At 40.0% G+C, this 11,473-nt stretch overlaps 1 protein-coding gene across 2 annotated transcripts in view; it reads left to right on the top strand.

The window, feature by feature from the left end:
* The window catches only part of Mapk1 (mitogen-activated protein kinase 1), a 67,084-nt gene that overhangs the window by 47,685 nt on the left and 7,926 nt on the right, over window positions 1-11,473 (top strand). The window contains exons 7-8 of one of the 2 annotated variants that reach the window (XM_005370010.2): window positions 8,141-8,250; window positions 10,128-10,248. In XM_005370010.2, coding sequence (XP_005370067.1) covers window positions 8,141-8,250; window positions 10,128-10,244 — 227 coding nt within the window. In that variant the 3' untranslated portion in view covers window positions 10,245-10,248. Of the gene's footprint in view, window positions 1-8,140; window positions 8,251-10,127; window positions 10,254-11,473 lie in introns of both variants that reach the window. The other variant, XM_005370009.2, reaches the window with a different exon arrangement.

Genomic DNA, 11,473 nt, shown 5'->3' with positions numbered 1-11,473 from the left:
AAAAAAAAAAAAAAAGGCGAAATTTGTTTCCTAACATTGTTTTCTTTTTTTTTTTTAAGTAAAAATAAACCTTTATTTAAAAACCTAAAATTTTCAAAGTAATTGGATTAAGAGGTTCTGCTTAGTGTCTAAAGTGTAAAAGACAAACCATAAAATAGTCTATAATCAGCTGATACTATTTTATTTCTAACATTGTTTTCTTGAATGTCATTGTTCATAGTATTGTGTCTGTTCTTTTCATATTAGTATGTAGATCTGACTTATCTTTAAATGATTTTATGTGCTGGGAGTTTAGGATTTCTTGAAGTTTTGTTCTTATTCTGTCCCTCCCCATTTACAGCTGGGTCTGGGGACGGGGGTGAGTGAGTTCGTATTCGTGCACTCTAGTCTTATAAGGAGGACAACATTAGATATCGTTTCTCAGACACTGTCTACCTTTTTTTTTTTTTAATATATACAGCTTTAATGGGGAAATAGGCTTACAGAACCACCGTTCTTACGGATCTGTCTACCTTTTTTTGACAGTGTCTCTAGCTGGCTAGGAAGCCCCAAGGATCTGCTTATCCTCCCTGCCATTAGTGCATTCTGTGGTTGAAATCAGGTCCTCAAACATTCTACCTACTGTGCTGTCTTCCGCTAGCAACATGGATGGGCCCAAGTTAAGGTTCAGAAATAATTGCTTATAATTTACTTTGGTTATAGGAGAAACTCTCTGTTTTCATCTCTGATATAGTACAGTTTGTTATTGTAGATAATGAATAATGAGAATCTCAAAATAACTTTGTGGGGGAGAGCGGGTTTATGACAGGATCTTTCTATATAGCCCAGGCTGACCTTGAACTCAAAAGTTACCCTCTTTCCTCAACTCTCAGTTTCTGGGGTTACATTCATAGGCCACCTGACCTAGTTCCAAATAGCTTTTAGTGTTTTGCTGTGGGTATAACAAAATCATATTATGTAGAATCATACTGTTATTTGTTAATTTTGAAAATTAGAACTTAACCCATATGACATATTACCTTTTTTAAAAACATTTATTATTTTTTTATGTGTTGAGGACAGATAACCTGCAAGAATTGGTACTCTTCTTCCACCATATGGGTTCCAGGATTAAATTTAGGTGGTCAGGCTTGGTCGGTTGCTAACCCTAACACATTACTTTTAGATTGGATTTTCAGAATTACTCTCTTAGATAGGTGATTAAGATATAAGTTGACCTGTTCCTAGACTCACCCTTTGTTCTCTTACTCTTTCTCTACTACAAGCTTTTGGTTTCTATCAGATTGCTTGAATCTTTCATCTTATTTTCCTTAACTTAAAGTCATACAAGAATTGATGCCATTAAAACCCAGGACATTAGCTAGATGATGGTGGCTCACACTTTAGTCTCAGCACTCATGAGGCAGAGGCAGGCAGATCTATATGAGTTTGGTACCAGTCTAATCTCCAAAGTGAGTTTCAGGACAGCTAGGGTTACACAGGGAAACCCTATCTCCAAAAATAAAGCAGCAACAACAATTAAAAAAGGAACAAAACAGAAAATGAAACGAGTGGTGTAGTATGCAGCTATAATACCAGAACATGGAAGGCTCAAGCAGGAGGATAAGTTTTGAGGCCAGTTTGAGCTACATAACAAGTCTGAAGGAAGACTGGGAAACCCTGTCTAACAATAACAGCAAAACCCAGGAAGTTAACCTACAAGTTTACCTGTTAGGTTACTCTAAAGCGTGGGGGGGTGGAGAAATGGGCCTTGACAGCACTGAGGACAGTAGAATAGTAGCACAGCTGCAGCCCAGACACTAACTTGAAACTACTTATTATCTTATCTATAAAATAGGATTGGTAATAGTATTTATATCATAGGATTATGTGAAAATTCATAATAATACTAGTTGTTTATAACTCTGAATTCTAAGATCCCACAACTAAAACTTTCTCGTTTATGTATTTTGAAGATCTTTATGTATCAGTAGCTTTATAAATGTGCATAGTGTTCTCTTGTAGGGAATACCTTTAAGCATCCTTATTCAGCCTCATAATAGATGTTGAAGCTCATGTGAGTTACATTTATTGTATTTAACTGTTGAACAAGCCACTCCAAAACTTGGGACTTGGAATAACAGCCAGGTATTTGTTGATTTGGCTGGTTCAGCGAGGCAGGGAGGATCCTGGTGCCCTCTTGTAGAGTGGTCCAGGGTGGCCTTGCTGTTGGTGCTCGCTCTTGTTGTTTCTCCTCACTATGATAGACTAGACTAGGCTTCTGCAGAAGAAAACATCAGAAGCTACAAGATCTTTTTAGAAACTAGGTCTAGGGGCTGGAGAGATGGCTTAGAGGTTAAGAGCATTGCCTGCTCTTCCAAAGGTCCTGAGTTCAATTCCTAGCAACCACATGGTGGCTCACAACCATCTGGAATGAGATCTGGTGCCCTCTTCTGGCATATAGGCATATATGCACACAGAACATTGTATATATAATAAATAAATAGAAACTAGGTCTAACCACGATCTGTCACACTTAGTGAATTAAGTCAAACTATACTGTTAGCTAGTACAGAAGATAGGAAGAGTGCTGGAGAGATGGCTCAGGTTTAGAGCACTGCCTGCTCTTCCAAAGGTTCTGAGTTCAATTCCCAGCAACCACATGGTGGCTCACAACCATCTGGAATGAGATCTGGTACCCTCTTCTGGCCTGTAGGCATACATACAGAGTACTGAGAATATTATATACATAATAAATAAATCTTTAAAAAAGATAACAAGAATTGATAGAAGCAGTTGCAAAGGGTTGTGTTATGTTTAATCCCAGAGAAGTTGTTCATTTGTTCTGTATCACCCTGGCTGCTGCAACCCTGGACACAAAATCAACAATAAGAACCTACCTGCAGGGAGCTAATAGCTCTGATTTATATAAAAATGACATAAGAAAATAAATGAATGATATCAGGAAACCTGAGATTTCAATTTTCAAGCTGAAATAGTAGAGGTTTTAAGTATAATAATTCATAGAAAAGTGTGTTATTAAATATAAGAGAAAGTACTCATCTTTACAGTATATGAACACTGATCGATCAGTGAATACTCTCATTTCCCTACCCTTTAAAACAACAACAACAAAAAAAACAGTATATCAAAATAGCAGATATTGCGAGTTGAACTTATTTTCTGGTTAAGGCTGTGGGAAATAGAGCAGAACATATGTGGGTTGAGTCTGTGGAGGGAAGTTGGGCAGTTTTGCTTGGATCTTTTGTTCTAACAATTCTAGGTACTCATCTTTTGGTTCTGCCAACATTGAGAGTGGATATGTATTTAATATGTTTAGTTTTAATTAATACTGAAATTGAACGTCGGGTGGTAGTGGCTCATGCCTTTAATCCAGTACTCAGGAGGCAGAGGCAGGCGGATCTCTCACCAACTTGGTGTACAGAACGAGTTCTAGGACAGCCAGGCCTACACAGAGAAACCCTGTGGTGGGGGATGAAGTGAGAATTGTTTTACATGGTTGTTGAAAATTTTTTAGTGCTGAATCTTTTGAGCCAGTAATGCTGCAAGTTTCTTCTTCAAAGGAGTTGTAGTTTAGAATTCTCTTCAAGGTGACTTCAGTGAGAGGGAAACAATTATTATAGCAGATGGTACAAGCTAATTGGAACTTTATTTGGAATACATTTGGTTTAAATTATTGCTCATTCATGAAAATAAATTCTTAAAGAATCAGTGATCAAATGCAGTTTTAAATGATGCTGTGTGTTTAGAGAGGTGGCTCAACAGTTAGAGCATTAGCTGCTTTTACAGAAGACCCAGGTTCAGTTCCCAGCACACACATTGCTGCTCACAACCACCCACAACTCCAGTTCAAGGGGATCCAATGCCTCTTTTGACCTCTTGAGAATACCAGGCACACATGTGGTACACATACAAGCATGCAAGAAAAATATTCCTACATAAAATAACAAATCTTAAAACAGTGGTATTTTGTTTTTTTTTTTGTTGTTGTTGTTGTTGTTGTTGTTTGGTTTGGTTTGGTTTTTTGGGGTTTTTGTTTGTTTGTTTTTTGATTTTTTTTGAGACAGGGTTTCTCTGTAACTTTTTGTTCCTGTCCTGCAACTAGCTCTTACAGACCAGGCTGGCCTCAAACTCACAGAGATCCGCCTTCTCTGCCTCCCGAGTGCTGGGATTAAAGGCATGTGGCACCACCGCCCGGCTCCGGCTCAGCTTTTTAAATCATACTGTTGAGAACAATATCGGGGTATTCCATGGTTTTCTGAATTCTTCATGTACTTTTTTCCTAAGCTTTAAACACAAACCAAGAAGGGCTGGATATAGATGATTCAGATGTCATTCTTCATAGGACCCAGGTTTGATTCCCAGCACCCACATAGAATTGTAACTCCAGTTCAGGGGATCTGACACCTACTGGCTTCTGTGGGCACCAAGTATGTACTTGGTACACAGATACACTTGCAGGCAAAATATCTATACACATAAATGGATAAATATTTTTTTTAAAAAAATGAGAAAGCAAATATGAAAAAAATAAGTTTGGTCACATAACATTTAAAATAATTTAAAGCCAACAAGATGACTTTTCTGTCAAGTCTGACAGCCTGAGTTTGATCCCTGGACTACATAGTAGGAGAGAAATAACTCATGCACATTGTCCTCTTGACATTCACATATACCTTGGCATCCTTGCATATGAGCTTGCACACACATTCAAACAAAAATTTTAAGTATGTTTAAGGTTTAAAACATTAGACTGATTAGTTATGGAGATACAGAGAATAGTTTAAACTGAATAGCATTTAAAGCAGTCCGACAGTAGCTGTGATATGAAAGGTAGTATACTGCAGTAGTTACTTTTAGAAAGAACCCTGTCTCTCAGTCTATGAACTAAAATCCAGTGTGGTTCACATCAAATATTTGGGAGTCTTTTAACTCTGATACTGTGTATGTGAGTCATAATTGGAATCATAAGCTAGCATGATGTTAGTGCCACAGAATTGCATTTATTCTGGAACTCATTCACCTCAAACTAAAGACTACTTTGAATGTTGCTTAATCCGTGGCCTTTGAAAAACTTTTAAAAAATGGAGACTGGTCCATATATGTAACAAATAAGTACCTAGCTTTCCTGTGATGAAATTTGGAGGTAGAGACAAGAGAATCTTCAGAAACTGGCAAGTCAGTTAACCTGGTGCACACAGAAATGAATAGAAGACTCTGCCTTTTTAGCAGGTAGAAGGGGAGGGCTGACACCCAAGGTTGTATGCCTGTGGAGACATTAACAGTAGATTGTATACTTGCACTCACACCAAGCCTGGGAGGAGGGTGTGATTGAAACAGTAAGACATCTATAATACAAAGTGGGGACGGAAATGACTGGACCAATGGAGGGGATGTCGTGATATGAGCTCAGTGGGGAAGGTTGACTGAGTAGGGAGAAGTCCTGGGATATCACTTCTGGGAACAATCAGCAGGGGGAGATCCATAGTCCATCAGTTGAGTAGGCTCTTAAATCAGGAGGAGGCTGTTGAAGGATTTGATGGGGTAGGAATTCTGAAGTTTTGTAGTGTAGCTGAATAGTGTGTTGCTTAGACCCCAGTGTCTCCCTCACCCTTTATTAACTCCTAAACTCAGTACAAGTCTTTGTGCTATTCTGTGTGAAGAAATAAGACATCTATTTAAGAACATTTCTGCCCTATTTGGAATGCATCAGCTTTCTTGAAGAAGAGTATTCATGCACTAATAAGCTCCAGTAGGAGCTGTGATCTAAATTAGCCATTTTAAAAATGGATCTGTAGTGGTGGTTTTGAGGCAGTCTTTCTGTCTTTAAACATGATTCTTTTGCATCAGTTCTCAAAGTAGCATGTCTTCAATAAGTTTTGACAGCTATAAAGGGGTTCTGAGGTCAAAGGTGTGAGGAGCACTGTTACTATGGCAGTTTTGAAAATTAGTTGGTTTTCTCTGGCCCTGTTCAAGTTGAAGTTGCAGTATTGGTCCAAGATGAGAATTTATTTGTTTTTTGTTTTGTTTTGTTTTGTTTTGTTTTTCGAGACAGGGTTTCTCTGGTTTTGGAGCCTGTCCTGGAACGAGCTCTGTAGACCAGGCTGGTCTCGAACTCACAGAGATCCGCCTGCCTCTGCCTCCTGAGTGCTGGGATTAAAGGCGTGCACCACCATCACCCGGCTCAAGATGAGAATTTAAACAGACCTGGAGAACTAGTTGGCTTGCCCAGGATGTGGCAAGAATAAGGCTGGGCAGGGCAAAAGAATGGAAATCTGTAGTGGCATTTGTATTTTAATAAATAAAGCTTTCCTGGAGATGAGAAAAGTAAGACAGCTATACTGGCCAACCTTACAAGTCAGGCAGCAATGACACACACCTTTAATCACAGTTGTAGACAGAAGTTTCTTTCCCACTTGGTCCCACAGGAATTGGCTGGCTATGTATATATAACCTTTGAAAGGTTGAATAAAGAAACTGCCTTGGCCTTTTGATAGGGCAGAACTTAGGTAGGCAGAGAAGACAGAACTGAATGCTGGAAAGAAGGGCAGAGTGGCAGACACCATGGTTCTCCTGTCTGAGATGGACGCTGGTTAAAAATCTTGCCGGTAAGCCACAGTCACGTGGCGATACACATTAATGGAGATGGGTTAAATTAATATGTAAGAGTTAGCCAGTAAGAGGCTAGAGATACTGGACCAGTATTTTTTGTTGTTGTTGTTGTTGTTTTAAAGGGTAGGAAAAGTAGAGTATTCACTGATCGTTCACGATGTGTTCATATACTGTAAATAAATACAGTTTCTGTGTGATTATTTCGGGTATAAGCTAGCAAGCCCCCTTCACTCCTGTTACATACACACAACATAGGCAGCCATGATTTGTGCTGAGTAGTAACCACAGATCTCTGGTGTGGGAAGATGCTGCAAAACAGTTGAGGGCTCTCAAAGCTCCTAGTTGGCAGCTGCCCAGGGAGAGCCAGCTTTCTTTAGGTAAGTTGGCCATACTTACATGCTTGCCCCACACACATGCATATCAGTAACAAAAAAAAATTGGCTTTGGAGTGAATCTAAGAGAAACACTTTGTCCTAACCATGTGTGCATGTGCGCACAAATACATATGCTCACATTTTTGTGTGAGTTTGCGTGGAGGTTAGCATCTGGTGTCTCCATTTGCTTTCTACCTTATTTGGATATGTGAGTATAGTATATGAATGAATGTATGCATAGCTGTGTGGGTGATGTTGCTTAATTATATGTTTGTGGAGGCCAGAGGCCTTTGTTGGGTATCTTACTGAACTACTTTTCACTTTACTGGACCTGTAGCTAACCAATTCAGCTTGAGTGACTGACCAGCAAGCCTCTGGAGTCTTCTTTGACTCTGCCTCCTTGCTCTGGTAATCCCACTCTTGAGCCTGGCCTTTTTATGCAAATTCTGGAGATCCAAACTCAAGGCCTGTGGTTATAGAGGCCATATCCCCAGCTCTATACTTTTGATATCTACAAAGCTGAGTAACATAGGAAATGTCAAAGTTTAGTAAGCAAAACTTTACTCCTTTGGCTGTCCATTCCTCTTATTTGAGTATTAGTATCTGTGATTGTTGTGTGGTCAGCATTTATGTTCACATAGTCACAAAAGATTTACAGTAAGAGCCGGGTGGTAGTGGCACATGCCTTTAATCCCAGCACTCGGGAGGCAGAGGCAGGCGGATCTCTGTGAGTTCGAGGCCAGCCTGGTCTACCAAGGGAGTTCCAGGACAGGCTCCAAAGCTACAGAGAAACCCTGTCTCAAAAAACCAAAAAAAAAAAAAAAGATTTACAGTAAGGCTGGAGAAATGCCTAAGAATACCAGCTGCTCTTCCCAGAGAACTCAGAACTCAGGTTCAACTTCCTGTACCCACATGGCTGCTCACAATCAACTGTAACTTCAGTCCCAGGGAGAATCCAATTTCCTCTTCTGACCTCAGTGTACATTGCCCTCAGGTGGTGTACAGCGTGTATGTAAAACACCCATACACCTGTTTTTTTAAAGAGAGATTTAACAGTGACACCCCACTGTCTTAAGGGTCAGCTTAGTAGAAGATGGAAAACATTTGCTAATGAGCTCTGCTTCTCACTGCTGTAAAATCTTTTCTCTTTGTAGCTCTGGACTTACTGGATAAAATGTTGACATTTAACCCTCACAAGAGGATTGAAGTTGAACAGGCTCTGGCTCACCCATACCTGGAGCAGTATTATGACCCAAGTGATGAGGTAAGAGCCCATGCTCCTGGCTGATGCATCAGAGATGTTTGTTTAGTAGTCAGCAGAAGCTTTAGCCGTGCCCTTGTCAAAATTTTCCTAGGAACACAATGCCATGCCCACCTTTTCTCCCTGAGGCTGTCAGGCACAGCGGGTAAAGCATTGCATGTAGAGGAGGGCGGCTGCACCACTGTGGAACATGGAGAGAGGAAAGTGGGACCAAGACAGCTTACAAATGAAAGGGTTTCATTTGGAAATCATAGTTCCAGATTTTAGAGTCCGTGATCATCTTGGCAGGGACACAGCAACAGGCAGACACAACACTAGAGTAGTAGGTGAGCACTCACATCTTGAGACAAAAGCACAAAGCAGAGGGAGGTAACTCAAAAGCCTTCTGAAACCTCAAAGCCCTTGACACACCTCCTCCAACAAGGCCACAGCTTCTAATCCTTCCCAGATAGTTCCACCAACTGAGGACTAAGTATTCAAGCATGAGCCTATGCTTCCCACAGCTAAAATTGGAATGGCTTGTGGCAGAAAGACATAGATGAATTATGTCCTGAGGGTTGAGGGTGAAGAGATAGGCAGTCTTCTGTTGTGACAGCAAGTAGAGTTAGTTAGCCAGTGACTCACACTGACCTCATGACTCTTCCCATTGTGCCATTCCAATGAATCCAGAGGTAGATGTGATAGCTCCTGAGAACAGACTCATGTACTTTATACCATGCTTTCTCCAGAGCAGACCCAGTGCCTTGCTTCTCTGGATCCCCTGGCCAGCTCCAGTTTAAGCTTTGTTCATTCAAGAATAACCAAAGAAGATACAAAGTGAATTAAAATTTTAGGTTTTTCTACTTGGGGACTTCTATGCATAGAAAACACGACCTGTTCTTAATGTAGGAAAAAGCAAGTAGAGCATTCAAATTAAGATGCAAAAGACAAACATAGCGCCGGGCGATGGTGGCGCACGCCTTTAATCCCAGCACTTGGGAGGCAGAGGCAGGCGGATCTCTGTGTCAAAAAGTCTTTAAGTTAGTATGAAGAAAATATTTCCTGCCCAGTTTTATATTTTTCTATATCTAATTTTTTAATTATTTTTATTTTATATACATTGGTGAGTAAAAGTAGGATGCATTTACTTATATAGACATGGGTATTTCTCCACAATACTAATCTTCATATAATTCAAATGTATTTGTCTTAGTGTAACATTTTTGTTTTGTGGTACTAGGCATTGAACCCAGATCTCAAGTGATCTACCCTGAGCTTACATCCCCAACTCTTTTTGCTGTAAGACAAGTTCTTGCTAAGTTTTCCAGGCTGACCTCACATTCAACAGTCCTCTTGCTAGTTTTGTTTTTGTTTATATAAAACCACCTCTACTTTTGTTACTGAGATATTTAGTACCTTTAAAACATTTGAAAATCGGGGCTGGAGAGATGGCTCAGTGGTTAAGGGCATTGCCTGCTCTTCGAAAGGTCCTGAGTTCAATTCCCAGCAACCACATGGTGGCTCACAACCACCTTAATGAGGTCTGGTGCCCTCTTCTGGCCTGCAGGCATACACACAAACTGAATATTGTATACATAATAAGTAAATAAATAAATATTAAAAAAAATAATAAAAAACATTTGAAAATTCTTCTAGGGGATGTAATAAGTTCAAGAAATTCTCAAAATAACCATGGTTATGCCCCCTCTCTTTCTGTGTGCAGAACTTCGCACCTGCTACCACTTAGCTGCACACTAAGCCCCAGGACTTTTCAGATTTTGTGAGGCATTGATCCTATTGTATAAATTTCAGAATTTAAGCCAGACTTACGTTATAGATCAGTAACTCACTGCCTTGACCATGACAATGTGTGACTAGTAAATACTGTTTTTGTCTTAAAGCCCATTGCTGAAGCGCCATTCAAGTTTGACATGGAATTGGATGACTTACCTAAGGAGAAGCTCAAAGAACTCATTTTTGAAGAGACTGCTAGATTCCAGCCAGGATACAGATCTTAAATTGGTCAGGTATCTAGAACTTTAACTATACAGTTAACCCCCTAGCAAGGGAGAGATGGTACAAGTTAAAAACATCTTTAAAAAGGAATTCAGTTGTTTCTCCCTTGGATTTTTAGAGCTTTCCTTCTGATTGCTTCATGGTGTGAAATGAAGAAATTAGACTTCATCTTTCACAGATATGAGGACATGAAATAAAGTGGCAGCTCTTAGACACTATGACAGCGATGTGTATTGTGGGGGTGGGGGTATATGTGAGAACATTACTCGGGAAGGAATAGCTTTGAGGCATTTACTCCTGAAAAACCTTATTTTACTTTATATGACATTTTAAATGTTCAGAAATTCTATTGTGTAACTTTCATGGCCTTGGGACTGTGTGGTTGGTTGGTTGGTTGGTTGGTTGGTTGGTTGGTTGGTTGGTTGGTTGGTTGTGATGTTAAGGATTGGATCCAAGGCCTCATGCATGCTAAGCAAGTGTACCACTGAGCTACACTTCTAAGACTTGAGAAGAGGGAAGGGGTTAAAGGATAATGGATGAATATGCTCAAAATACATTATCTTGTATGAAAATTTCAGTGAAACCCACCATTATGTATAATTAATATATAATAAAATACATTTAAAAATAAAGATTTGAAAAGATAAAATTTTATTCACTAAACACTGTAACTAAATGGAAGCCATTCATGACAAACACTGATAAAGAGAATTACATGTAGGAATTAAGCAAACTAGGAAGACAGTGAGTGTGTGTGAGGGGAGGATCATGGAGACTGTGCAGAAGACATCCAGGAAAGGAAGGAGAGAGGAGCACAGCATGGGAAGAGAGAAAAAGTAATAAACAGTCCCATAACTGGGCAGTGATGGTGCACTCCTTTAATCCCAGCACTTGAGACGCAGAGGCAGGTGGATCCCTGTGACTTTGGTCTACAAAGTGAGTTCCAGGATAGCGAGAAATGTTTCACAGAGAAACCCTGTTGAAATAAGGAGCGGCGGTGCTGCGTCCCCAGCACCCTGCCGCCCACATGGCTAGCTTAGCTTATGACCCGAAATAATTACACGGAAACTGTATTCTTTTAAACACTGCCTGGCCCCAATAGTTCCAGCCTCTTATTGGCTAGCTCTTAAATATTGATCTAACCCATTTCTATTATTCTATGTAGTCCATGAGCAGGCTTACCAGGAATGATCTTAACCTGCGTCTGTCTGGCGTGGGAGAACCATGGCGA

This window comes from Microtus ochrogaster, unplaced genomic scaffold (assembly GCF_000317375.1).
Source record: "Microtus ochrogaster isolate Prairie Vole_2 unplaced genomic scaffold, MicOch1.0 UNK68, whole genome shotgun sequence".
NCBI classification, from domain to species: domain Eukaryota; kingdom Metazoa; phylum Chordata; class Mammalia; order Rodentia; family Cricetidae; genus Microtus; species Microtus ochrogaster.
Note: the sequence above shows the minus strand (reverse complement) of the source record. Positions and strands in the feature narration are given on the sequence as shown.